General features: G+C 49.3%; 3 protein-coding genes across 11 annotated transcripts; 1 reads left to right on the plus strand and 2 right to left on the minus strand.

Moving 5' to 3' along the window:
- Nucleotides 1-10: 10 nt before the first annotated feature.
- Plekhn1 (pleckstrin homology domain containing N1) lies at nucleotides 11-7,839 on the minus strand. Of its 3 annotated transcripts, none has more exons than XM_052178455.1 (16): nucleotides 7,003-7,839; nucleotides 6,811-6,910; nucleotides 3,858-4,004; nucleotides 3,680-3,760; nucleotides 3,527-3,599; nucleotides 3,253-3,377; nucleotides 3,059-3,172; nucleotides 2,872-2,952; nucleotides 2,172-2,247; nucleotides 1,880-2,028; nucleotides 1,609-1,749; nucleotides 1,242-1,388; nucleotides 944-1,084; nucleotides 555-782; nucleotides 271-319; nucleotides 11-185 (listed from the first exon to the last, which is right to left on the minus strand). In XM_052178455.1, exons 1-16 carry the CDS (start codon nucleotides 7,083-7,085, stop codon nucleotides 82-84), a joined length of 1,839 nt encoding a protein of 612 aa, XP_052034415.1. In that variant the 5' UTR covers nucleotides 7,086-7,839; the 3' UTR covers nucleotides 11-81. The 3 variants fall into 3 exon arrangements, with proteins under 3 accessions (XP_052034415.1, XP_052034414.1, XP_052034416.1); XM_052178454.1 differs by having other exon boundaries at nucleotides 555-785; XM_052178456.1 differs by lacking the exon at nucleotides 2,872-2,952 and having other exon boundaries at nucleotides 555-785.
- A 98-nt stretch (nucleotides 7,840-7,937) lies between these two features.
- On the minus strand, nucleotides 7,938-13,411 carry Klhl17 (kelch like family member 17). Of its 7 annotated transcripts, none has more exons than XM_052178451.1 (12): nucleotides 13,179-13,411; nucleotides 12,375-12,634; nucleotides 12,166-12,287; nucleotides 11,807-12,028; nucleotides 11,204-11,320; nucleotides 10,761-10,974; nucleotides 10,373-10,517; nucleotides 10,118-10,285; nucleotides 9,671-9,759; nucleotides 9,482-9,555; nucleotides 9,085-9,266; nucleotides 7,938-8,842 (listed from the first exon to the last, which is right to left on the minus strand). In XM_052178451.1, the coding sequence occupies exons 1-12, from the start codon at nucleotides 13,277-13,279 to the stop codon at nucleotides 8,614-8,616; spliced, it is 1,923 nt and encodes a 640-aa protein (XP_052034411.1). In that variant the 5' UTR covers nucleotides 13,280-13,411; the 3' UTR covers nucleotides 7,938-8,613. The 7 variants fall into 7 exon arrangements, 5 of the variants coding, with proteins under 5 accessions (XP_052034411.1, XP_052034409.1, XP_052034410.1 ...); XM_052178449.1 differs by having other exon boundaries at nucleotides 9,482-9,585; XM_052178450.1 differs by having other exon boundaries at nucleotides 10,115-10,285.
- A 1,072-nt stretch (nucleotides 13,412-14,483) lies between these two features.
- On the plus strand, nucleotides 14,484-26,812 carry Noc2l (NOC2 like nucleolar associated transcriptional repressor). Its single transcript, XM_052178447.1, has 19 exons — nucleotides 14,484-14,596; nucleotides 14,711-14,869; nucleotides 15,790-15,964; nucleotides 16,046-16,174; nucleotides 17,627-17,747; nucleotides 17,831-17,921; nucleotides 19,159-19,237; nucleotides 19,337-19,447; nucleotides 19,720-19,833; nucleotides 20,752-20,940; nucleotides 21,057-21,196; nucleotides 21,966-22,077; nucleotides 23,013-23,126; nucleotides 23,499-23,600; nucleotides 24,766-24,909; nucleotides 25,028-25,141; nucleotides 25,425-25,560; nucleotides 26,051-26,149; nucleotides 26,406-26,812. Exons 1-19 carry the CDS (start codon nucleotides 14,571-14,573, stop codon nucleotides 26,504-26,506), a joined length of 2,256 nt encoding a protein of 751 aa, XP_052034407.1. The 5' UTR covers nucleotides 14,484-14,570; the 3' UTR covers nucleotides 26,507-26,812.
- The last annotated feature ends 21 nt before the right edge of the window (nucleotides 26,813-26,833 follow it).

The raw sequence follows: 26,833 nt of genomic DNA on the forward strand, positions 1-26,833 counted from the left end.
TATAACTGGATACTCTTATCCAGGTTGGTCCTAGCTTATCCAGGTTGTGTTTTTGAGAAGAAGCAGCCCACTTGGGGGCCATCAGATCCACTGGATGAATCCCCCCTCCACTGCAGGCTTCCTGGGCTGTGACCACTTCTGGTGGGAGGGAGAAGAAGTCTTGTTCCAGATAGGAGCCTCTTCATCTAGGAGGGATGTCAAAGACAACTCAGGCATCAGCCTTTAAGAAGTAGCACCCCTTTCCCTTTAGGAGAGAAGACCTTCACTCACCTGGGGGAGGTGGCAGGGAACTGGGTGTACCCTCTCTGGCAGGGGTGACCTGGAAGCCCCAAAATACAAGTCTTAAAGCCAGCACAGATTAGCCCACTTGCTCTTCCAAGCCCTTGCTACTTTCTTTTCCTTACCCTCCAGCTTTCTGTCTTATCACACAGTCTCTGACTGTGGTTTCTCTCTGCCCCATATTCTCTTGTTTTTTCTCCTTGGAGTCCTAGAACCCTCTACCCAATATCCCCTGATCTCTGGGCCTCCACACCAGAGTGCAGAATGTGACTTACAAGATGAGGGAAGTTTGAGGGCTGTGGGCCCCTGTTCTTGATGGAACCCCGGTGTCTCTGGGAAGCTCTGGACTGCAGGGCACCTTTCTTGGAGAGCAAGTGGGAGCCCAGAGGCCCAGGGGAGCTGGAGATTCCAAAGCTGGAGTCAGAGACAGGCACAGACACAGAGACTGAAGGGAACGGGCTTGAGAGTTCAGGTCCAGGTGATGTCTGTACCGCACAGAGGAACTGCTGGGAAAATGAGTATTACCTGAAGCCCTGGTCTGGGACCACTGTGAAATCTAGAGATCCCTTGCCCAGAAACATCCTCGCTTCATAGTCTTCAGGTTTCTGACATCTCCTGATCTCATTGTAGCATATTCAGTGCTGCCACCTAGTTGATCACTGACCTCATCCAGACCTTGGATGTCTGTAATCTTGTGGTGAGATGTAGCTGGTGGTGTATAGGGATCAGCATAGAGCGGGGAGTGTGGAATGTCCAAAGAGTGATCCTGAGCCTCTGGGCCACTATCTAGGTTCAGTGCACTCATCTACAAGAAGGGAACACATGGGTTACTTCCGTTAGATGCATAGAGAGCCTTCTGTCCTTAGACCATGAGGTCTCTTAGTTTTAGGATCATCTAGACAAGTAAGGAAGTAGAACCAGGAGGGAAAATGGCCTGGGATCAGGGTATGTAGTGGGCTTACCTTGGTCAGGTCCAGGTGCAGGGGTAGTGGGACAGTTGAGCCAGATACTTCTCTTTGAGCTTTGCCCCTGGGAGACTGGCTACTGCTACTGTGCCTCAGCTCTATCTTCTTTTGACCAGTGCTAACACAGTTAGATTTGGTCTGGTTCTGTGGAAACCAAGAACAACTCAGTAAGATCTCCAGGTCTTCTTTGCTACAGCTTCTTCTAAGAGGCTGTATGGAGGTCCCTTCAATTCATGTGTCTTCCATAACCATGGGCCAGTAATCACCCCTATGGGGTCCTAGGCTCCCCAGAAGACAAAAGTCCCATGTTTGTTTTTTTGGTTTTTTTTTATCCCCTTCCCATGTCATTCCTTTAGGTACTTACAGGTACAGGATGGGCAGGGGAGCCTATAGTGGTTGGCACTGAGGACTCAGGGAGTGATTGGCTGGTGGGGAACACTGGACACTCTAATTTCCAGTTGGTTTGTCCATTGAAAGAGAGTGAGCCTCGGCCTCTACCTATGACCTAAGTAGTAGAGGTAAAGTGAGTGGCTGGATCTGTCTCCTTATCGATCCCTGCTTGAACCTACCTTTCTGCTCCCTAGTTTGTATCACTGCCACAACTTGAGTTACAGGGACGTCACTTGACTCCTCACCTGTGTGGGGCTCTGTAATCCTGGGAAACTCTCTGGGCCAGGCAGCAGGTGGGCCCCATCCCTGTGAGAGACAGTCCTGAGGCACAGCAGCCATTGACTGTAATCCTCATAACTGGCACATACCACACGGATGGTGTTGATGAGGCGGCCTAGCACACAGATATGTGAACTAAGGTCTGACAGGACAGGTACATTTCTCACCCCACAGAGCAAAGAGTTGAAGCATCCACAGAACTAATACCCCTCCCAGAAGCCCGGTCAAGCGGTGGATAGATTCTAGGTAGGACCCTACCTTCGATGAGAAAGGAGCGGATCTCCTTTTCCTTCTCTTCTAAGTTGATGTGGATGGCACTTAGTGGAAGCTCCCCCTGTAGAGTAAGGACTAGGTATTTATCTGGGTCATCTCAGGCTCTTCCTGGCCCTATTCTTCTATCTTGCTCTCCAGAACTGGGCTGGAAACTCAGGCCACCTAGCCCTGAGGATGATACTCAGAGAAAGGCCAGGCAGCTTGCTTTGTTCTGGGACATCTCCACTCTACCTCCTGTTGGATCTTCACCAGCTGATGCCAGTTGTAGGCAGTTGATAACAGGGACCGGCCCCTGTGAGGGAATCCCCCTTGGTGTGTTTTTCAGTGACTGTGAGTACACACCAGTATCATGCTTTAGTCCTAGACACATGTACATGCATCCCCCAACACACATGATGCATGGAAGCTGCTCAAAGGGGGAACATGCACCAGGAATCCCAAGAAGTAGCTTGTTTCATTCCACCCACTCCAGGATTAAGGATGTCCCAGCAGGATGAGATGGGATTTAGAGGGTGGAGACTCCTGCTCTGTGCCAGAGCAGAGACCAGACTGACCAGGGCAGTGGGGCCAGATAGGTGGAGCTCTGTGCTGTGTCCCAACAGGCCCTGAAATACAGGTTTCTGAGTCTCCACCCCCACCCCAGAAAGGGCACCTTCCTGGACAGGTATTTGTGGAGAGGGCCAACCTTAAAGCTAAGACCTTCTGGCTCCTCAGAGAAGATGGCCAGGGATGCTGGGTATAGTACCAGAAGCCGGTCCCACTGTTCCTGTAAGGGGTCAAAGGATAGAGTGGGGTTGGGCACCTGGAGTCCAGCCTTACTTGTTTCTGTATCCTTCTTCCTATCTCAGTACCTCAGGTCTTTTCCCACTCACCTGGGAGGGCAGATGCTGCAGCTTGACCCTTGAGGCACAGATTGCACTGCCCATGGATTCACACCCATATGCTCGCCATAGCTGTGTCCAGGGAAATTTATCTCCCAGAGATCCCTGAGGAGGAGGAAAGAATAGGTCAAAGGCAGGCCAGAGAGTCTGGATGGGGGGAGGACTCACAGGCTCCTGCTACTGACCTGTGGGGGTGCTGAGTGGCTTCGTGGTAGACCCAAGAGAGCCATTTGCTTTTCCAGGTGGTAGAGCCAGTGCCTGAGCTCAGCCTCACTGTGGCAGAGAACAAGGAGTGGGGCAGGCAGTGGGCCTAGGGGCAGAAGAGTCAAGTGGGCTAGGGGCCAAGCTTAGAACTCACAGAAGCCCACAGGAAAGTCTCCTCTCCAAGGGCTGCAAGTAGACCTCCAATGCCAGTAGTGGTCTGGTCCAGTGGTGGCCAGGCCAGCTCTCTCCACACACCTGTAATCTGGAAGGCATGCTCTCTGGACCCATCAATCGGGCAGATGTTCAATTCCGTCAGTGGTAGCAGCCCCTGCCACAGGATAGTATAGGAGGGGCTACAGGGACTCCTAGGGAACATAGTCACTCCCTCCCTCTGTCTGTACCACTCACCTGGAATGTAAGTCCTTCAGAACCATGGGCCTGAAAGTACAGGTGGGAGGGGAACAGTTCTAGATAGCAGTCACTGATGTCCTAGGAAAGAGCAGAGCCACTAGTCTCAGAGGCTGGGGGACAGCCTCGGGCGTGGATGTTGGTTCCCAAGTATTTGCCAACTCAGTGTGGCTCCTACCTGGCTGTGCTGGAACCGCAGCTGAACCTTGGAATAGTGCACAACTTTGCCTAGGTTCCTCACAGGTGTCCTCCGCCACCCTTTTTTGAATACGCTCAGGAATGGCTGTTCCAGGTTTTCTGGATGATTTTCTGGGCCTGGGATGTCCTGAGGAAGTAGGGCTCAAGAGAGGGACCAGATAGGGCCAGATCCCCATGCAATATACACACAGCTTCTGTATATAGTTCTGATCTGTCCATGCATGGCCACAGAATACATTCATCAAGAACATACACATACATGCATACCACACACACCTAAGTCTCATCACATGAAAAGTAGAATATGTGTATACCACACATGTACATATAATGCTCCCTACAGTCAGAGCTATCTGCTCTGTAGTATAGACTTAGGTTGGTATATATACTGGGTTCAATCCTTATCTTCTATACTGTGTAACTTCACTTTGGTCATTTAACACCCTCAGACTTGTCCAAGAATTCAGAGGTTATATTATGAGAATAAGATAATGCTCAAAGCCTTCTCAAGTTTTCAGTAGCAGCTTGAAATGCAATTTTTTTTCAAGACAGGGTTTCTCTGTGTAGCCCTGGCTGTCCTGGAACTCACTCTGTAGACCAGGTTGGCCTCGAACTCAGAAATCCACCTGCCTCTGCCTCCCAAGTGCTGGGATTAAAGGCATGTGCCACCACCGCCCAGCGAAATGTAATTTTTTTAAGTTGTGTTTGGGAACTCATGTCTGTGAACTTGGAACTGGAAAGAGGTACTAGTCAGCTTTTGTGAGTCTATGCTAGCTATCCCAGCTCACCATGTACACACTGCTTATCTTACAGTAGAAGGTAAGCCAGGCAGTGGTGGCGCATGCCTTTAATCCCAGCACTTGGAAGGCAGAGGCAGGCAGGCAGATTTCTGAGTTTGAGGCCAGCCTGGTCTACAAAGTAAGTTCCAGGACAGCCAGGGCTACACAGAGAAACCCTGTCTCAAAAAACCAAAACCAAAAAAACAAAAACAAAAACAGTAGAAGGTAGAGCATTGGCAATGGCCTGAGGAGTTCTCTATGACTAAACTTGGGGCCCAGTCCTCTCCTTCCTTTTTTCCATTATGTAGGACACAAAAGTGTCTCATCTTTGCGTGTGCAATTTTCTGCTCAGCCCTAACTTCCCATTTCACCCTTTTGTGGGTTGTTCAGGTTTTACCTTCTTTCTGCATGTCCTAAAATTCAGCCTTTGATTTTCACCTAGTACCAGTTTAGTCTGGTTTATTCTATCTTCTCTTGTTTTGTCTTGACTGTCTTTGATGCAGGAATGGAAAAAGGTGAGAACAAAAGTCTTATTTTGTTTTGCTCACTGCTGATTCCACATAGCCTAGAAAATGACCTGGGATATTCTGGGAGGCAGGGAGAGGGGTAGTTCCAAAATCTACACAACTTTTATACAATCTTTGAAGAATCCTCTTATCATTTTAGAGATCAGGAATGGAGTAAGCTATGAGCCATAGGCTTAGGACAGGTGCTATGTTGCCTTTGGGAGCTGCCCAGGACTACCTGTATGGGCTACTATGCACTGATCAAGCTGAACTACCTCTAGTAGAGGCTTAGGAATGTGAATGGACAAAAACAACTTATATCCTCACTGACTTTGGGTGGAGCCTCCTGTACCTACACCCAGTGTTGAAATGTATGCTGGATGGCACTGAAAAATAGGCCATGAATAGGAAAAGCTATGAAGCTGGCCCTGGTGCTGAGGGCTCACCTTGGAGTTGTGGCAGGGCTAGTTCTTGTTTAGGTGCAGAATCTACCTAGAGTCCATAGCCCATGGACAGTGCCATGGGCTGGTTCCATACCTGGCTAGGGTCCCCTCCTCCTGATCCCACTTCCTGAGGGTCATGTTTTGTCCTTTTCAGTTATTGTGTTCTGACTAGGGTCAACTACTCTGGAACTTTGGGACTCCTTCCTAGAATTATTAGTCCTGGGGCCTGACTAGAGGGAGTCAGGGTCTGAGATGTGCCCATAGGGAGGGATGCCATCCTTGGTCACTCCATTTTCCTCTTTATTTCTTTGAGGCAGTAAGGTTTCTGAAGGTGACACCTGCCTGTAGAAATCCCTGGGACCTCAGAGACCAGGAGAGGCTATGGTACAGTTTTCCTAGTTTCCTGGGATCCTGTAAGAAAGGTATACTTTGGGAGTTTGCATCAGCTGCAGCACCCAAGAATACAGGAACCTTGCCCCAACCCAGGTAGAGGCTGCACATATATAACAGAGCCTGGCCCACTGGGGTGGGTGTGGTTCTCCAAGAACAGCAGAGTAGGAGGTGTTCCTGTCAGACCTGCAGCCCAGGCTCCTCTCAAGTATTGCCATAGAGTTGGGAAAAGGGGAGGGGAAAGGTATGTTTTTCCTCAGCGAGTCATTAAACCCACAGAATGGTTAGCCTTCAGATCTCAGGAGGTTTGTAGGAACTCTAGAGCTAGCTCCTTGCTGTATGGGGATGGGTACCTGCCTAAATGGCAACCCGGTAGCTGTGGGCTGCACATAACAGAAACAGCTGTGCACCAGTAACACTTGGGGATTGAGACCTGAACTATACTATTTACCAGAAGCTCCCACACAGTTGTTGGGTCCAACAAGACCCAGGATGGGGCAGAGGAGGCTGAGGGTGGCTACTGTCCCCTTGGATATGCAACAGACCAGGCAGGCTCTGCCTGCTCACCACTGACTCAGTCCTGGTCTTGGTTTCACTCTCAGCCTAGACTTTTGAGTGAGCTCCCCAGGGAGGTGCAGTGTCAACTTCCTCATCTTGCTTTGGATTTGAATCCCCCTTAGCTGGCCAGCGATCACCCTGAGTTGCTGGAAGATGTGATGCCCACATCATCACTCACACTACTGTGGCACACACATACAGGGAAGCACAAAGGCCCCGTGCCATACCGCTCCAGCCAGACACGCCCCTCCGCTCACCGTCCCAGGGATGTAGTGGAAGATCTTGTTAGCCGCGGTGTCCCCATCAGGCCTAGCCTCGGTGCCAAACAGGCCAGCCAGCTTCCTGGCGCTGTCTTCTCTGGGAACAAGGGAAACCGAAGGCTCAAGGCCTGGTCCAGGCAGCAGGTCCAGGGAGACCCCGTTCCCTTGTGGCCAGGCCACACCCCTCACCTGTTTCCCTTGAGCGAGGGCTTTCTGGAGAATGAGGCCCGTAGCCTCCTGGGGGCCTGAGGGACGCAGTGGCTGTTCCCCATGGATGGCAGCTGCTACCTTGGGCTGGGCAGGTCGACAGGTTTGGGGCCTTGGTTCCATCTGCTAACACCTCCCGCTGGTGGGCGGAGCCACGGGACTCCCTGCCCCTACCCTGGGGCTGGAGGAGGTTCCTCTCTGGGCCCGGATTGGTCCCTTGTGAGGAAAACCTTCCAGTGAGGGCCCATTTGGACCAACACTGTATAGATCTGGCCAGAAGGGCCTGGTCTGTGTATACCCTGTACTCTTGTATTCAGACTGGAGGTGCCTACATGTTGGAGTTCTATGGAGGCAGGGTTTCTTCCTCCCAGTTGCCCCTCCTCTGCCAGGGTGCACACATCCTGTTTCCACATGAATCCTGGCTGTCTGAGTCATTGGTGACTGTAGGGGGTGTGTGCTCACTCTCAGCTGCTCAAGAAGTACAACTTCATATAAAGGGAGGCCAGAACCCTTCCCCAGCTTCTCTTCATTTTGGGCCAACCCTTACCCAGCCTGAAGTCAGGGTTCCCAAAGCTTAATCAAATGCAAGAAAGAGGCCACTTGCCTCCCAGGTTCCTGAGGCAGTAATGTAAAGTAGGGGCCTATCTTCCTCATTTGCCCCATACTCCCGGATCACAGGAGCCTCAGGACTAGGATGACAGCCAGTCTCTGCTGGCCAACAAATATACCAGTCTCTGTTCCATTTGGATGCAGAAGTGCCATTTTGCAGCCCCAGACATTAACGCAGCATTTGAGTCTGGCTGCACACTTGCCTGTAGACCTTCACTTTGTTGTCCAGAGAGGAGCCAAAGATGGACTGAAGGCCCACAAGCAGAAGGTACAAAGCGGGCCAGAAATGGACATTCAGCCTCAGGCCCTTGGAGCCAAAGAAACATGTTTATTGTTCAAGTTGGCTCATATTGCTGTGTAGGATCTAAGTGCATGTTGTGTGCCCAGCTTCACAGAAGACCCAGAAAAGACATCACACTGTATACACAAGACATAGGAAATAAGTCTTGTTGTGTCCTTCAGGGACAATGCCTCGCAGAGACAGATAAGTGCTATGTGCAAAGCGCTGGCTAGGGGTCTGCATCTTCTTAGAAAGTTCTTGCCTCTGCTCCTGTTGCAACAGTTGTTCTGCCCCTTACTGTGTGCAAGGCCCAGCTGTGTTGCTCATCCTCTTTCACTGAGTGTCCACCCCCAGCATTCTCTGCTGTTCCACAAAGGGAGATAGGCAAGAGAATACTCTGCAGGGATCCTTGGTCCCCTACATGCAGGAGAGCTGACAATTGAGAGTAAATGTGTGAACTGGTAGCTGCAGCACTTCTCATCCATCAGTAAATAGTGAACCAATAAATAAGTGAGTAAACAAACAGCACACAAATAAATGAACAAGGACAAATGAACACAGAGACCAAGACAGAAGAACAGGAAATCTCTGGTAGGGTATGTGATCTGCCCTAACACTTGGTAGAGGAGACAGAGGTGGTAGGGCCACCCATAGGGTTTAAGGCATGTGGGAGGCTGCAGGGCCTCTGTGCAGTCTGACATGTGTCAGAGGCTGGTAGAGGACACAGACAGCGTGGGTGAGGAAGGTGGTGGGAAGTTGAGCAGCTCCAGCACTGCCACACCCACACTGCTGCGTCTTGTGAACATGCAGGATGCTGCCACCCACTTGTTGGTCCTCGGGTTGTACTTCTCTATAGAGTTGAGGCTGGAGCTGCCATCATTGCCCCCCACGGCGTAGAGCCAGCCGTCCATGGCCACCAGGTCGTGTGTGCTCCTGGGGAGTTGGATAGGCAAGAGTAAGCCCGAGGGGCAAGCCAAGAGACAGGCCAAATGAGTGGGGTGCAGAGGGAGGAACCATAGGGACAGGGTAACAAAAGGAGCCCCATATGCCCAGGAGGAACCCAAGGACCTGCTGTATTGTTGAGGTGCTGTGTGCACAACCCCTGGAGCTATACTCCTGGAATAAACCAGATGTAGTGGCAGAACCACTCACCACCCACCCCTGGCCTTATACACCTGCGGATATTCATGGGTGCCACACTCTCCCAGGCACCAGCCTTGGTGCTATATCTCTCCACTGAGTTGAGGCAGCTTGTGCCATCATTGCCCCCTGCGACATATAGGGCACCCTCCAGCACTGCTACTCCTGCTGAGCTGCGCCGGCTCAGCATGGAAGCTACAGGTGTCCATGAATTCACCTGTAGAGACAAGAGGACAGGCTGGAGGCAGAGCCACCAAGGGCACCCCACCCCTGCCCAAAGTATAGACTCTACTCTTGGCTGGGTATCTGAGGGTTGGGGTGGGATATAGAAAACAGACCCCTTGGATGGCACAGGTGGCCAGAATCTGGGATTATGCTCCATTCCCCCCAGCACTTTAGAGGAGGATATGGTGATAGGGGTGCACTATGCACCTGGGGCTCATACTTCTCCACGGTGGCCAGGTGTGATGAGCTGTCATAACCACCCACGGCGTACAGGTTCCCATCTGTGGGAAGGCAATATACCCACGAAGCTCCTGCAGGGTGTAGGAGTTTTGGGGGTGGGTGGGAAGGGGATAGGCAGGAAAGCAGGTACCACGGGAAGTAGGTCCTGTCACCCACCAAGTGTGGCCACACGCACATATCTCCTCCGGGTACTCATGGCAGCAATGGATGTCCATGTTCCTGTCAGTGGGTCATATCGTTCAGCACTGTGGACACCAGAATGATGCTGATGTTTGATTACAACAGTCAAGTGATCCTTTCCCAGGATTTGTCCCCTCATCTCCCCAATGCTATGGCTGAAATCCTGGGCATCACAGACTCTGTGAATAGACAGTAAGGTGTGCTGGGTAGGTATAGGCTACTGGCTGCTTCCACTGGAGGGGGGAGAATGGTACCAAGGCCCCGCTGATGCTGTGCCCTGAGGTAAGGAAGCCTTAGGGACCCAGTAGCCTGGATTAGGTCCTCATTCTCTTAGCCAGATGTGACTTCACAGTCAAGCCAGCCTTATCTGCTGCTGCTGAGCCAACCCTGCAAGGCCACTGGGGCCCTAACCCAAACTACTACCTGTTGAGGCAGGAAGCCCCATCGTAGCCACCAGCTGCATACAGGAGCCCATGCAGGGCAGCTACACCTAGGCAACTTCGCCTTGTGCCCATGGAGACCTCGGGCTGCCATGTATTTGTCACAGGGTCATAGGACTCCACCGTAGCCAGGTCTGAGGTTCCATCATAGCTAGGAGAAGAGTCCGCTACTGATCAAGGATGGCCTGGCAGGTATGTGACAAACCTTTGAGCCTACATGCCCAGCTTCTATGCTTACCCGCCCACAGCATACAGTCGGTTCCCAACAGCAGCGACTCCTACACGAGCCCGACGTGTAGACATGGAGGCCACCACATGCCAGCGGTCAGTTCGAGTGTCATATGCTTCACAGTCTCCATGGATAGCAAACAGACTCCCGCCACCTGGAAGATGGGTGACAATATAAATTAAGGGGCTCAAGAAGGCTGGGCAGAGGACTCTAGTGTGACCCAAGCACAAAGACGGCTCCAAGGGTAGGAAGAGATAGTGACTGGGTTACCCTAGTGGGCCTCATACCATAGGGTCTTTGAGACACACAGGTCATAAGTATAATGGGTTGGGTTTATATTCTGAGTTGTGGTAGATGGCCTAGGGCAAGAATGGGAAGGAGAAGGGGTTCAGCATACCAACGGCAAAGAGCACAGGACCGGCACCCTCACAGCGACGGGGTCTTGTGCGGCTTGTACCCAGAACACCTCTCTGCTCAGGCAGCAGGTGGAACTTAAGGGCCTCAATGAGCAGATCCTTGCAGTCAGGGTGATGCCTCACAAGGCTTTCAGCATCCACGTGGCCCAATAGGAAGTCTCGGCTCAGCAGAGGCAGCCGCACACACTTCATCAGCTAGGGTAGGAGGTGCCATGTAAGGCAAAACCCTAGGGCATATTGTCCCAGGGCTAAGACCCACTCAGGTGCCTATAGCACTTGTACGATTGGTTCTTGAGACAGGTGGCTATATCACTCCAAAGAAGTCCCTGAATGGAAGATGCTAAGGACTTGAAGAAGTAAGCTTAGACCTTAGCTACCTGCATTCCCTTCTAGACAGCATGGGAGCTCCAGGACTTGGCCTCACCCTTGGTACATGCTGCCTCCGAGTGTCTACATCATGTTTGACCCAGCTCAGGACTGCACGATACACATCTTCCTCTGAGGGCACGTTCAGGCTATCACTAGAGACCAATTCCAGCACCTGGGGGTGAGAGGTCCTCAGACCTGACATCTGGGTAGGGGAGGGCCCAGAAAACCCTGAATATGTTTGAGAGTATCAGACAGAGAGCATGTGCATATACATGCACAAACACACACACTTAATGTTCTTAGAGTGAAGGACCAAGCAGAGTCAAGAATCACAGAGTTTGTTCCCAGTAGTGGTGCTGATGGGTAGAGGGGTGAGGGGTGTCCGAGGTCCTGAGTAGTCTCAGGTATATAGAATCAGAGACTGGGAAATAATGGTCCTAGAGTATGGTAAAGTCAGGCATCTAAAACAAATGATTAGGTGAAATGAGAAGATGAAAACAGGGTTGGGAGGAGATGGCCAGGGAATGAATCATAGGGTGAAACTTGTACCAGAAACTAGAAATGAGGATTGCAGAACATTGGCTGCTAGGGTCTGGGCTGGGGTAACACATGGTGGGGGCTGGGCCCAAACTGGCATGTTACCTGTTTTAGTGGTTACCTGCTTCAGTGGCAACAGCATGAACTCCTCAGTCTTGGCCACATCCACGAAGTGCTGCAGCACGTACCTGTGTGCTGCCTTGAGCAGGTCACTGCATGAGTGTGTGTCTGCAAATCCTCGAATGCCCAGGCAGTTGGAAGGGTCGAGCTGGCTCAGGAGGAACTTGCAGCAGGCATCTCGAACACCATTCAACTGTAGAAGGCTGGCAGCTGGGAGCAGAGTCTGGGGTATGAAGATGGATGAGGCAGGAGGGGGCCAGCAGAGTAACTGGATATTGAGGAGAGGCATGGGGAGGCCAGGGTACACAGATCTGGGCTGGAGATCTCAGGGGACATGGGTATGGGAATGACATGCCTCACCTGAACGTTGCCCTCGCCCACCACAATCTCAGCCGTGTATGCAAACTGCACCAGCTGGTCTAAGGCTTGCGGGTCAATGTCATGCAGTGTCACATGTGTCTGGCGGCTCTCACTCATCTCATCTGTGAAGACAGTGGATTAGGCAGCCTGCCCAGAGAGATCTGCAGAGATCCCCCTAGGCTGCCCAGATTGTTGTATGTGGTACTTGCTTGTAAACATAGCGTGGAAGTAGGGGCTACAGGAGGCCAACACCACCTTATGAGCACGGATCTCCTTAGCTGCCACATGCAGGACGATGTCACACAGGAGGCCACGCTGCCGCATGCGGCTCATAGCCACAAAAGCATCATGGTAGTGCCGCTTCGAGTTGTGTGCCACACTGTGACCCTCTCTGCTCAATAGCTGCATCGCACCTTCCATCGGGGCTGCAGGCCGGGCCTGCCTGGGCCGAGCTCGTTCTGCCTCAGGGCTGCAGGCAGCAGAACTAAGTCAGTGTTTATACACTGTAGAGAGCCATTCACCCACCTTTGAGAACTCCCAGCACAGGCAATCTATCCCTAGTAGTTCGGTCATCAGGGACCAAAAGTCCATCAAGGACAAGCCACTTTCCATGGCTCAAGTTTTCTCTCCTGTCAAGGAACCTCGCTGGAGCCAAAGTAGATTCTTTCATAAATTTAAGCCTGCTCTCAACTGGCACCTGTCCTCCTTCTTCTCCTAGGGCTCCAAGCTCCTCTTCTAGTACCCTGAGGAGTTGTAGGCATTTCCCAAGGAGCCGTGTCCTCAGCACTCATTGTGAGCACTGTGGGTGCTGGAGAGAAGTTGGCCAATGCTGTCCCTCTGAAGTAATCCCCAGATCCCACTCACCAGGTTGACTTCACCCGGCCCTGGTAGCAGCCCCTTCTGCCCCATTCTGCAGATCTATTTAATAGTGGCTGGAGAACCAAAGAGCTGAGAGACCCTGCACTACCTCTTGCAGGGCGCCATCCCTCCCTCCATCCCTCCACCCTACTCACGCTGGCGGCTGGGGCGGCGGTGGTGCCTCAGGCCCGGGCCCGGGGCTACTGTGCTCTGGACTCTGCGTCCTCCCAGCCGGCCGTTCGCCACGGGGCTGCATAACTTCAGTCGCCAAACCCGCGACAGACAGCGCAACGCTGTTTGACTGATTCTGATCTTAAGAAGACGGCTCGGCCGCAATGTCCACTCCGGCGCTCGCCGGTCTCCGCAGCCCCTGTTTCTCGGCGCCGCCCGCCCTGCTTCACGCAAGGTTGCAGGACCAGCTGCCACCCCCAACCGGATCAGCGCTGCGCTGACAACTTTCCTCCGTTTGGGAGGCCCACTCCCATCCCCGCTCTCTTCCGAGGAGCACCTCACCTGTTAGGAACCTCGGTTAGCTTCAAGTTCCACTATCCCAGTACTTACCTGCTAGAATTTGCTGTGACTGACAAAGCACTAGGGTCCAGCTGGACACTAGCCCTCGAGTCTTATCCTCCGGCCTCCTTTTCACAAGCGTGTGGAAAGGCTCAGCGCTCCTACACATACTTATTTGAGCATTAGGCGGATGGGGGCTGCTAGGATCTGAGCGGTGCTGTATTATCTATTGACATGGATACAGCATTCTTGTCACACCCGGACTCGCCAAGGAATTGGGTGTCCTTTGACTTAAAAAAATTTTTTTTTCATTTATTTTATGTGTATGGGTGTTTTGCCTATTTGTGTATTATATATATAACGTGTGTGCAGTGCCTACGGAAACCAGAAGAGAACATTAGATCTCCTGGGACTCAAGTTACCAACAGTTGTGAGCAACTGGGAATTGGACCCCTGCCTGTCCTCTGGAAGAGCAGCTAGTGCTTTTAAGTCCGAACCATCTCTATCCAGCACCTGGTTGGTGGGTCGGTCTGCCTGCCTACTATTTATTACCTATCTATCTCTATCTGATTTTTCGAGACAAAATCTCTGTGTAGTCCTGGCTGTCCTGGAATTCGCTCTGTATAGACTGGCCTTGGACTCAGAGATTTGCCTGCCTCTAAGTGCCGAGATAAAAGGCGTGCGGTCCGGCCAGCCCCTTACTTGTTTAAAAAAAGAATTTTTTCCCTTGGGCGTGGTGGGCAGGGCTGTTTGGATTTTCAGACTTGTTTCCCCGGGTGGGAACAGTTGTTACTGTGTTTTATGCAGGGTTTTGAGCAGCGAGAGCCGCATTAGTGAATTTGTATGGAACCCACAATTTAGCAAATCTGCTGAGCCAAGAGCTGAAGAAGGCACCCTCCCGCCTGGAGACCGCCAGCTCTTTGCTGGAGAACCTTAGAGCCACCAGCAGGGGTAGGACGGGCGGGGCTCGCGAGAGGAAGTCTGGAGGCTCAGGGCATTCTGGGACCGGAAGTTCGGAGCATACTGCTCTGAGCGTCATGGCTGTGGCACGCTCTTCCCGGAGGTGAGTTGAATAAGTTGGCGTCTGGACCCCGGCAGGCGCTTCCTCCCAGGGTTCTTTACGTTTCTAAGTGTGACTGGCGGGCTGGCAGAGGTCTTGACCTGGTATAACTTGCAGGCGACTGGCGGAGTTAACAGTTGACGAGTTTTTGGCTTCCGGCTTTGAGTCCGAAACCGAGTCGGAGCTGGAGGACATCAATGAAGCCGCGGCGAAGGAGAAAAAAGGGAGAAGAACCTTCTCTAACAGGGAGCAGCGGAGCTCGCGCACATCACCCAGGTGAGAGCCCACACCTCCCTCCACCCTCCGGCCCTGGCGCACGGGGATCTACTTCCAGTAGTTCTTTGGTCCCAGGCTGTTACAAAGAACCGTGGGTTAGCCGACTTTGGGCCGATATGCGTTGGAAAATAGTGTAGAAGGCTTTTCTTTTTTTTAAACAAATCAAAACAAAACAAGAAAAGCACTTGTTCTGGATAAACCAGTGGGTGTGTTGGAGGAAAAGTAACTAAGGGTTGAAGGGAAAAACGGAGACTGTAGGGCGTGTTTGCCAGTGGAGATAAGGTCTCTTGGGGGCGGGACTTGATGTTAAATGACCGCAACTTGAGCACAATTTGAGTGAGAACTGCAAAGAAAAAGCAGGCAGCCCTTGAGGAATTGGAGTAGAGCATGGCTGTGGCAAAACAAATCCAGAAAAATAGCAAGCCAGAGTGACACTGAAGGGGCCTAGTTCTATAAAGTCTTTGGGTAAAATGGGAAGCTCTGTTAGGCTTAAGTAGTGAATTGATGTTAAGTAACATACAAAAGGGGTCTCTAAAGTTGTTGTGATTGGAAGAGTTGTAAGGTTGGAAATGGAGAGTTTTGAGGAGAAGCACACACAAGGTTTGGAGGTGTTATTGTAGGAGAGCTAATGACAGTTTACAATGAGATGACCATGGTGGGTGCACAGCTGGTCTGGGAGTGCCCTGATCTCATGCTGAATTTGAAATTGTTGTGTTGAAACAATGTCAAAGATACTGTATCTGTAATTATGGAAGAGAGACAAGCCTGATGATTTACCTCTGGATAATCCTCCTGCTTGGTCATTGATCCTATCATGAAGGGAATATACTAATATGGCCTCATTGATTATAACCAAATTGGCTATATGGAGACTTCCCCTGTTGGCTTTTCACTAGTCTTACTGACACCCATCTTCTCAGCCTGCATAAGGGGCGTGCTTCTGAGCACAAAGACCAGCTCTCTCGGCTAAAGGACAGAGACCCTGAGTTCTACAAGTTCCTGCAGGAGAATGACCAGAGTCTACTGGACTTCAATGACTCAGACAGCTCTGTGGAGGAAGAAGAGCAATTCCACTCCCTGCCAGACATGCTGGAGGTGAAACTTGGCAGCCTGGGCATTGGGGCACTTATGATTTCCATACACTCCCCCAGCTTTATCCTTTTGTATTTGGTATAGGAAGCAAGTGAAACAGAGGAAGATGGAGGGGGGGACAGTGACACAATGCCCAGAGGACTTCAGAGGAAGAAGAATGAGCCTATACCTGTGACCCTTACCATGGTGGAGAGATGGAAGCAGGGCGCCATGGTAAGAAGCAGTATAAGTTGGGTGGCTGGATCTCCACAGGCAGGAGACTTTGGCCTTGCCTCATTTGATGTATCTGAGACAGTAGGTGAAAAGACTATGTTTCTGGGAAGCACACAGAGAGGGTCTAAATGCCAGGGTCCTCTAGCTACATCTCCTTAATTGTAGTGTATAGTCCTGCCTACTTCGTTCTCTATCAGGGTCTTGGCCATTGTGGGGTGGGTGTAGAGTTTGTTTCATTTCTGTTAACAGGATACCACAGACTGGGTAATTTGTTTTTTGTTGTTGTCTTAGTTTTTATATATGTATATGTGTGTTTCACCTGAATATATATGTGTTGGTGTATCATGTGTGTAATCATAGTTAACAGATGGTTGTGAGCCACCATGTGGGTGCTGGGAATCACACCTGGATTATCTGGAAGAACAGTTGGTACTCTTAACTGCCAAGCCATCTCTCCAGCCTCAGACTAGGTAATTTGTAAAGAAATTTAATTGGCTCACATTGCTGGAGGATGGCAGGTCCAAGAGTGTGGGTGCTAGTCTTTGGTAAAAGCCTTGTGTTGTGATCCTTGTTTAGATATATCTTTTGGGTTGTTAGATATCAAGCTCAGGACTTATATATTCTAGGTAATCAACACTATCCTGAGCCCTGTGTCTGTCTTTTGTTGTTTTGTTTTTGTTCTTTGAGACAGAATCTCATTAGTAGTGACTGTCTTGGAGCTTGGTATGTAGAACTGTTTCTGTTTTCTGAGTGCTGGGATTAAGTATACACCACCAAACTTGTTCTTAGTGTCTGGAGTCTTGAACCTTATCATTTCATGTAATCTTGATTACTTTCCAAAGGATTGTACTTCCAAATACCACCAAATGAACTTGGATATTCAATTTCTATTACATAAGCTTTTTGGACCATAGTCAGACTTAGCATTATTTCTTCACCGGGGAGTGGGGAATGAGGTTAGTTTCCTTTGAATAATTTCACACTTAGAGGTTTTGGGACTGTTTTTTTTTTTAAACAGCAGGAGATCACTATGTAAATCATCCTGATAGCTAATCTTGAACTCTATGTAGAGTAGTTTGGCCTCAAAACTTGAAGTCTCCTTGCCTTTGCTTTCCCAGTGCTGGCATTATAGATATCACCTACCATGCTTAGCTTTCACATTGGTTTCTTTAGGGAAGAGAGTGAAAAGGGAGAATTCCCATATACTTTCTGGAGCAGGTTTGTGATACAGTATTTTCTCCCCTTTGTTTTGGGACTCTTGAGACAGGTTCTACCTATCCAAGTGGGCTCAATACCTATTTTGTTGTTAGCTCATGGTCCAGTGATCTTAGCCCCACAATTGCTCTGGGCCTGAGATTGTGGGTTAGGAACACCTTTTCAAATTGTAGCAGATTCCTAGAACCAGGTACTATGAACTACTCTTCTAGTGATCTTGATCTCTTGCCCCTTCAGCACCACCTTACTCCCAAGCTGTTCCATGAAGTTGTACAGGCATTCCGAGCAGCTGTAGCCACCACCCAAGGAGACCAGGAAGCTGCTGAGACTTGCAGGTTCCAGGTCACAGATAGTGCTGGTGAGCTGGGGACGACCTGGGCCAGGCTGCAATGTGACACCTATGTTCCCTATATAGACGAATGACACTTTTGTTCCTTGCAGTGTTCAATGCTCTGGTTACTTTCTGCATTCGAGACCTCTGTGGTTGCCTTCAGAAGCTACTGTTTGGAAAGACACCAAAGGATAGCAACAGGTAAGGAGATGGCCAGGGGTTTTGTCATTAAGTTAGAGGATGTCACAGAAAGCCTTAAGGAAGCACAGAGAACAGCTAATAAATACAGATAAGTCATGAGGGGGCTGAGAGTAGACATAGCCATGTGTCTTGAGGTACCAAATGCAGAAGAGCAAAACCTGAAAGAGAAGATGGTGGCAGTTGGTTGATACATTGACAGGATATGTTCATCTAGAGGCATCAGAGAATAAAGAGAGGAAAGAAACCAACAGATGGAGAGGGCAGAGAATAAGCCAGATGCTTGGACAGAAGCCTAAGTCAATGGCTAATACTACCCAAACTCTGGTGAGCAGTTGTCATGAAGGGACAAGTGAGATTTTAGAAACAGGGTTGCCCCCTGAATTGGATACAATGATTCAGGTGTCACACAGATGAGATGGTGTTGGTTTAGATACCTGGAAGGTTAGACAGTGGGGTGTCTTTAATGGGCTCTGGGTTTTTGTCCTTAGTACAGTTCAGTAGATCTTGGTAAACATCTACTATGTACTAAATACTCACTAATGAATAAGGTATAAAACTCACAGGGAATTGGTTGCTGTTGCCCAGTATTTAGCTATTTGGCAGGTAAAAGTTTGGAGTTTAGGTAAATTTAGGTAAAATTGAGTATATAAGTGCTTTTTTTTTTTTTTTTTTTTTTTTTTGGTTTTTCGAGACAGGGTTTCTCTGTGTAGCCCTAGCTGTCCTGGAACTCACTGTAGACCAGGCTGGCCTTGAACTCAGAAATCCGCCCGCCTCTGCCTCCCAAGTGCTGGGATTAAAGGCGTGTGCCACCACTGCCTGGCTGTAGGTACATTTTTTATAGTATATGGAATGTACAGGTCTACACGGCTTGCAACAGCAGTGATGACTGGTTAGGCCTCATAGGTCTTGAATGCTGGCTACAAGTTTGGATGGATGGATGGAGCTACAGAGACTCAGAAGAGAAATCTATCTGAAAGTTCTAGGGAAGATACTTTGGGATTTTATAGTTCACTTGTTCTAAACTCTGGCCAAGTTGGTGGCCTGTGCAAGGAAGGGGCAGGTGTTGCTTTCCAGCAGTGTCAGTCTGGACTATGCTCATAAAGGTCCTGATAAGCCTTTGCATCTACCAGCTATAAGGAGCCCTTTGGCTTTTGTCTATATGAGATCAGGTTATATGACCTTGTGCCTGGGCAGACGTGTCTGAATTTCAGGAATGGGGTGGGTGTATTTCCTGCAGGATGCTGCTGCCATCTAGCAGCCCACTGTGGGGGAAACTCCGTGTGGATATCAAGACATACCTGAGTGCAGTTGTACAGGTACTGTTCTAGTGGGTAAAGAATCCCAGGAGACCTGGTTATGTCTAATAGTCTGGTGCTCTCTTACGCCCCAGACTTTAATGACTTTCTTTTCTTTAGCTGGTAGCATGTCTGGCTGAAGCCACGGTATCTGCAGCTGTCCTGCAGCATATCAGCAGCTTGGTTCCTTACTACTTGACTTTCCCTAAGCAGTGCCGAATGTTGCTCAAGGTATGTTAACCTGTCCTACTGTGTTGGTGTAGCTAGGAGTGCTTATGCTACCTTTTTTGTCCTACTCCTGGCTAGGACAGAGGCAGCATTTGTGCCTATACTTGTTCCACTCCTGCTGTGTCCTCCACCCACCAAGGGTCCCAGTCTCCGATAGCCCTCAGTCCTTTCAGGGCAACATTGCTTAGTAATGTGAGAATAGGCTCCACTGAGGCCTGCCTGCTAGCCATGGAGGGTTCTAGGCCAGGAAAGGCAGTGATGTATCTTTGTCTTAGAGGATGGTAATTCTGTGGAGCACTGGTGAAGAATCTCTGCGGGTCCTGGCCTTCCTGGTACTCATTAGAGTCTGCCGGCACAAGAAGGAATCCTTCCTTGGTCCCATTCTGAAGGTAGTGTGAGTCTTCTGTTTGTTCATTAAGGTCTGTGTTGGGAATCAGCACAAGCGACTGGCATACAGTCTTTGTGGTTGATGGTCCTTACTGGGACTTGACACTAAACTCTGATCACAGTTTTCCTACCAAGAAAATCAGTGATGATGGGAACAGGAATCTGTGGTCTTATGGGTTATTTATTGGTGATGATGGTGGGAGGGGGCTCTTTTCCCCTCATCATGAGAATGTTATACCTAGAAAATAGGAACATGTCTGAGGCCACAACCAAGATCAGACCCTGCTGCCCAGCTCCAAGCCTGGGGTGGTGTCACCTGTATGCACTGTATGAACCCAGCATGAAGCAGGGCATCTCCTTCCTAGGCCTTCAGTCTGGTCCTTCCCTATTCCTCATCTTTTTGTTTGTTTGTTTTTCTTTTTTCTTTTTTTTTTTTTTTTTGGATTTGGTGCTGGGATTAAAGGTGTGCGCCGCCACCACCTGGCCCTATTCTTCATCTTACCTTTTTCTTTTCTTGCACCTTCCTCTCTTCTGCATATCTGCATATCTTGGATTATTTGCCTTGAGGCTGGTGGGTGCAGATGTGTAGGCTGAGAAACATCAGAGTCCTTGGGTGCTGGGAACCATTCAAGAATTGAGTCTGCAGCCGGGCGTGGTGGCGCACGCCTGTAATCGCAGCACTTGGGAGGCAGAGGCAGGCGGATTTCTGATTTCGAGGCCAGCCTGGTCTACAGAGTGAGTTCAGGACAGCCAGGACTACACAGAGAAACCCTGTCTCAAAACCAAAAAAAAAAAAAAAAAGAATTGAGTCTGCAACTGCTTGGCACAGCAGTTCTAATGGAAAGTCCTAGATGTTGGTAGGTGGCTTGGAACTGAACGGTGATTGCTCAGGTGGCTCTTAACTTTGGTTTGTCTGTCAGCAAATGTACATCATGTATGTGAGAAACTGCAAGTTCACCTCTCCCAGTACCCTCCCCCTCATAAGCTTCATGCAACGGACACTGACTGAACTGCTTGCCTTGGACCCCAGCGTCTCCTATCAGCATGCCTTCCTCTACATCCGACAGCTTGCTGTCCACCTGCGTAATGCAATGACTACAGGCAAGAAGGTACGTGGTCAGACCCGTCTAAGCCAGTTGTTCCGCCCAGGTCCTTAGGGCATGCTGGAAGTCACTTTTTCTGGCAGGGAAGAATGGGCCTTAAATGTGGACTTTACTCTCACCAGGAGACATACCAGTCAGTGTACAACTGGCAGTATGTGCACTGCCTCTACTTATGGTGTCGAGTCCTGAGTACCCTTGGTTCCAGTGAGGTCCTGCAGCCCCTACTCTACCCTCTCTCACAGATCATCATTGGCTGTATCAAGTAAGTTTAAGGACAGGGCTATGTTAGATTATCCTGGGGGTTGGGGGCAGCAAGTTCATCGGGATACTTGGCAGTGCTCTTGGTATAGGGCAGAAGTTTCTGATCTGCTAGCTTCTGTGAACTACATTGTACAAAGAATTTTCTAGGGTGGCCACACCTTAAATATTAGCTTTTGTGTCTATGGTCTCTGAGGAAGGGCCTGAGAAGATGAACTGGATATAGATTTCAGGCAGCTGGGCTTTGCAGTCAACCTCTACTTAGGTAAATAGGTTAGCTGTCCATAAAACACCTGTGTGTTCAGAGGCCTGCTTGGGCCCTTGTGCAGTTGGAGGTCATTCAGATCTAGTTCTAAGTGCTTTTGACATGCTGTGAATGTGCTGTACCTACCTCTCTGGCTAGGAGGGGCTCAGGAGCTTTCTCCTGACACTGAAGACTGTGATAGGAAGGGAAAGAGGCAGGTGGTAAAAGAAAACAAAGCAGCAGGTGGAGAGGAAAGGAGGATTTATTCAGGAGTGAATGAAACTAAGCTAAAGCTGGATGAGTGTCTTTCAGTCCTGCAGCTGAGCAGTGGGGCAGTACCCAGGGCCAAACATTTGGTGACTATTTAAATTACTATTCCCCATGGGTGCTATGAGTACTCATCCTGTAGGAGTGACTAGGATCTCCTGTAGTTGAAGCTTGTGAATGGAGAGGAGTCAGAGACAGTGGGCAGCTAACACTGATGTTTGGGCCTGGCTACCTGACTAGGCTCTGCTCCTTCTTTCTCCAGGTTGTTGCCTACTGCCCGCTTTTATCCATTGCGCATGCATTGTGTACGTGCCCTGACACTGCTGTCCCAGACCATCGGCACCTTTATCCCTGTTCTGCCCTTCATTCTCGAGGTGACTGTGCTAGGCACAACTTGGGTTATACTTAGAAATGTCTTTAAGAAATGACACCTCCTTCTCTGTGTCTGCCAGTGCTAACTTCTAACAATGGCCCTGTGGCCCTGTCAGTCCTTACAGATCTTCATTACAGTCTCTCCAAGTCTCACACTTACTATGACACCCTTCTTGTTTTCCTAGATAGACTTTATTCTGACCTCTTCCTTGAATCACTGTACCTGCCCTTGGACTGATTCAGGTACAGTGGACAGGATCTGGTCCAGATTCCCTGAGAAAGTGAACCACAAGGGTAGAAACCAAACCTTCTGCTGACAGTGTCACTGCCCTTTTTTTAATTTATGGTTAGGATAAAGGAGGATATTGGTATCATTTCTATATATTAGTTATCATCTTTTGCTCAGATAGAGAAAGACCATTTCCTACCCCCAGTTTATTATTAATCATTGTATCTGGTTCAGCTTCCAGCAACATGTTGTTATATAAGTTCTCTTGCCAGGACTTTCCTATAGAACCTTGCCTCTCTATGCTTCTACATGTACCTTGTGCCTCCTTGGTTTACCTGTTCTGTGTGGAGATGGTCTCCTAGTAATTGGGGAGGCATCCTTGGACCAAGAGGTTAGGCTAGGCTCCTATTTCCCCCTTTTCTTAGGAAGACCAAAGTATATAGCCTGCAAAGTCTGTGGGTTATGGAAAACACAGTCTCTCCCCTGAGACATGTCTCTCCTCTGTATTTCTTTGTTGCTGGTTGTATCCACAGTGCCTGGGTGATGAAGCCCAGATTCATAAAACCACTGTCTCTAAAGGTGATTAAGTGTATACAGGAATCCTTATGGTTATCTGTCAAGGGGCTCAGGGCTCTGGAAGGTGAACAGGGTCTGGAGGCATGTGTGTTGTTTGAGCTGCCTTTAGTTGGGCTGACTCTCTGTGGGTAGATTTTCCAGCAGGTGGACTTCAATAAGAGGCCAGGCCGCATGAGCTCCAAGCCTATCAACTTCTCTGTGATCTTGAAGCTGTCCAGCACCAACCTGCAGGAGAAGGCATACCGGGTGAGACGTGGGGCTATGTTTTAGTCAGCTCACAAGAACTTCAGGCTGTTGATCTTCAAGGGAGGGATTCTCGTTGTGGATTGTTTGTGGTTTCTTTTGAGACCAGATCTCTCTATTATGTAGACCTTGCTACATATTGGTTAGGCTAGCCTTGAACTCACAGAGATCCACCTCTCAAATGCTGAGATTGAGGTTTTTGTAGTCATGGAGCAATGACTCTTTAATCTTAGTCCATGTGAAGCTGGGTGTGGCTCGGGGGAGGCTCTGAGTACTGTTTTATAGCCCTGGTCTTAGAGATTAAGCAGAGTTGGGGTGAAATATAAGATCATGGGCATCATGAATCATCTGATGAAGTTGGGCCTGCCCCCTCAGGATGGCCTTCTGGAACAGCTGTATGACCTTATTATGGAATACCTACACAGCCAGGCCCATAGCATCGCTTTCCCAGAGTTGGTGCTGCCTACTGTTCTACAGGTATGTGCTCAACACCCGACTTTCCTTCTCTGGCCAGACTTTGGCATCCTCTTTGTGGCTAACTTGGACAGTCTTTTAGTAGGTTTGTCTTCCCCTTATGTTCTAGTCCTAGAAGACTAGCAATAACCTGGCTGCCAGATCCACTGGTGCCAGTGCAGGGAGAGAGTGATTGATCATTTGCCTCGATAGTTTGAGGAGCTTTTCTCTAGGGACTGTGGAACTAACTTCTAAAGGATTATAAGCCACCAACAAAGTTGGGCCAGGTCTGGGTAACTCAATCACGATCTCAAAAATTTCCAGCCCCTTCCCCAGGCTGGCAGTCAGGAAGTCTAAAGCCTGGGTTGGTCTGGTGCCCATTTTGCTTTTCTATGTGGTCCTGGTAGTAAAATGCAATTCTCCCTCTTTTCAGCTCTATCTGTGCCCCTTCTGAGAATCTGTTTGCTCTCAGCTCAGCTATTTCCCATCTTAGGCCCATCATAGGAGGGGGCTAGTATTGTCCCTTTCTGGAACTGGTAGGGGATTAAATCCATTACTCACAGGCTTGTTGGGTTTGGGGTGTTGCTCATACCTGATCTATATCTAGGTCAGGCTGTATATAGACACAGTTGTATGTGTGAAGGCAGAGGTTATATACATAGCTGTGCACATGGTTGTGTCACTGTTGCTTATATACTGTGGCATTGGCTCCTCCTGTGTTCTCTTGGCTGATGTCAGATAGTCAGGATACCTTTAGTTTTAGGCTCAACATTTTAGGTGTATGGATATGTGGATCTAGAGTAGGAGTTAGCAGATGTGTTTCAGTTAAAATCAAAATAGCAAAAAAAAAAAAAAGAGAGAGAGAAAGAAAAGAAAAAGAAAGAAAGAAAGAAAGAAAGAAAGAAAGAAAGAAAGAAAGAAAGAAAGAAAGAGAAAGAAAAAAATTAAGGTTTTATGGCTTCTCACAGCTCTTCAGCTGCTTACCTCCCGGGCTGCTGCAGTAGTACTCAGAAAGCACATGAGTGAAGCACATGAGCAAGGTCTTATGCCTGTGAGACCTAATTAAGAGATTGATAGCAGGTCCTTGTGTCTCCTTGTGATTATCACATGGCTCTTCACTGCTTGGACCCCCTTGGGGGTGAGGAATGGAACTGTCACTGGAGCTGTACTGAGTCCTTCCTTTCTGCAGCTGAAATCTTTTCTCCGGGAGTGCAAAGTGGCTAACTACTGCCGGCAGGTGCGCCAGCTACTGGAGAAAGTTCAAGAGAATGCAGAACATATCCGAAGTCTTCGACAGAGAGTAGCCTTCAGCGTGTCTGACCAGCTGGCAGTGGTGGGTTGGGACTTGGCATTTGCATTGGAATGGTGCTGCCACAGGTCACCAATTAGGGTGTGGTAGATGTTTAAAGGTTTTCCAGATGATCATGGCCCTGAATTCACCCAATCCTTAGGATGCTTGGGAGAAGCAGGTCCGTGAAGAGGGGACCCCTCTCACAAGATACTACAGCCACTGGAAGAAGCTGAGGGACCGTGAGATCCAGCTGGAGATCAGTGGCAAAGAGCGGGTATGGCTGGGGTCTGTGAAGATGACCTAGTAGAAAGTGGTCAAGCAGGTTATTTGTGAAGGGGTCTGGGCTGAGGGAATTAAGTTGGAAAAGGAAACAAAAGTAGAATGGAAAAGGAAAGGTGAGTTTGAGTGAAGCCTGTAAATTTCTGCTTACCTGCCAGGCAGCTGGTCCCATGTATTGCTATAGATGATGACTGGGGTGGGGCTGTGTTAAGCTAAGTTCTACCCAGTTCTCTTGGCCTCTCCCTACCCTCATTTGTTTTTGTTTTTGTTCCTTGAAGCTAGAAGACCTGAACTTCCCAGAGATCAAAAGGCGGAAAGTGGAAGACAGGAAGGAAGAAGACAGGAAAGAATTAAAAGACCTGTTTGAGTTGGACAGTTCTGAGGGAGAGGACAGCACAGACTTCTTTGAGAGAGGTGAGGCCTAAGGTGGGAGTGTGGTTGAGAGCTGTCTGTGTCTGGGACATTCATGTCTGGCTAGTGGGCAGACCTGTTTTGTTGTTAGTTTTAAATTTTATGTCTGTGTGTTTTGCCTACATGTATGTCTGTATCACAAATCCCCTGAGATTGGAGTTAGAGACAGTTGTGAGCCTCCATGTGGGCATTGGGAGTCAAACCCAGATCCTTAAACCACTGAGCCATCTCTTTAGCCTCTAGATCTGTTTCTTATACTATTCATTGACCCCTTATGTTTGAGCTAGGGATTCAGTATTGGTAATTATTACCATGCTGGGGCCTCCATATAGATGACAGAAAGGGCTAGTGGCCCCCTTGTCACTGCTGAGACCTGGGGCCCTGTTGGATTTCCAGAAGGCTACTGGACTAGCCAACCCTCCTGTGTAACTACTCATATTGCCTTGTTATTGCTCCTGGGGTTTGTGTGTGTGAGACGGTTCTTCATTTGCAGGAGATTCTGGGCTCCTGGAAGCTCACCAAGGAATGAAAGAAGAAGATCAGGAGGAAGAAGAAGAGGATGAAGAAGAAGAAGGTGCCAGCAATTCAGAGGGTAAGTAGTTTCTATTATGAAATAGACTGGCCCTGGAGTCTGTCTAGAGGCAAGGCCATGGTTAGGCAGTTCTCAGCCAGGCTTATGCCTCTCCCTGGGGTACCAGGCCTGCTGCTTTGTACTCTTTAGCAACCAGCTATATAGCATGCTGATAAATTTAATTAATGCTGTAATTAATTAGTGATGAGTAAGTAACTTCTAAAGCCAGCTTTTTCATGATATAGCAGAATTTATGTGGCCTCTTCTTTCTTTGTAGATGGAGACACAGACACAAGGGTAGATCTGAGTGAACTGTGGCAATTGGCTCAAGGACCACAGGATGAGCTGGAGGATCTTCAGCTCTCAGAAGAGGACTGAGGGCCTCCTGCCAGCTCCTGGAGGCCTTGAGGACAACAACTGTGCAGCAAGAGGACAGTAGACAGTAAACAGGGTTTTATTGTTACAGCACAAGAGAACAAGTGTACTAAGAGCCATTTTGACCCTGAAAGGGAACTCTTTCTGCAGAGCCTTCTGCTGCCCCAAGCAGGAGACTGACCCTGACATGCAGATTTGTCCCAGTTCAGAGTGGGGAGGGTGGCTCCATGGCCTCTCCACTTTGTCTTTGGTTTGTCTGCAGACTGCTGTAGTTACCCCTAGAAGGTAAATCCATTACTTTCTTCTTGAGCCATATGTTTTCCTTTTAAA

This window comes from Apodemus sylvaticus, chromosome 3 (assembly GCF_947179515.1).
Source record: "Apodemus sylvaticus chromosome 3, mApoSyl1.1, whole genome shotgun sequence".
Taxonomy (NCBI): Eukaryota; Metazoa; Chordata; class Mammalia; order Rodentia; family Muridae; genus Apodemus; species Apodemus sylvaticus.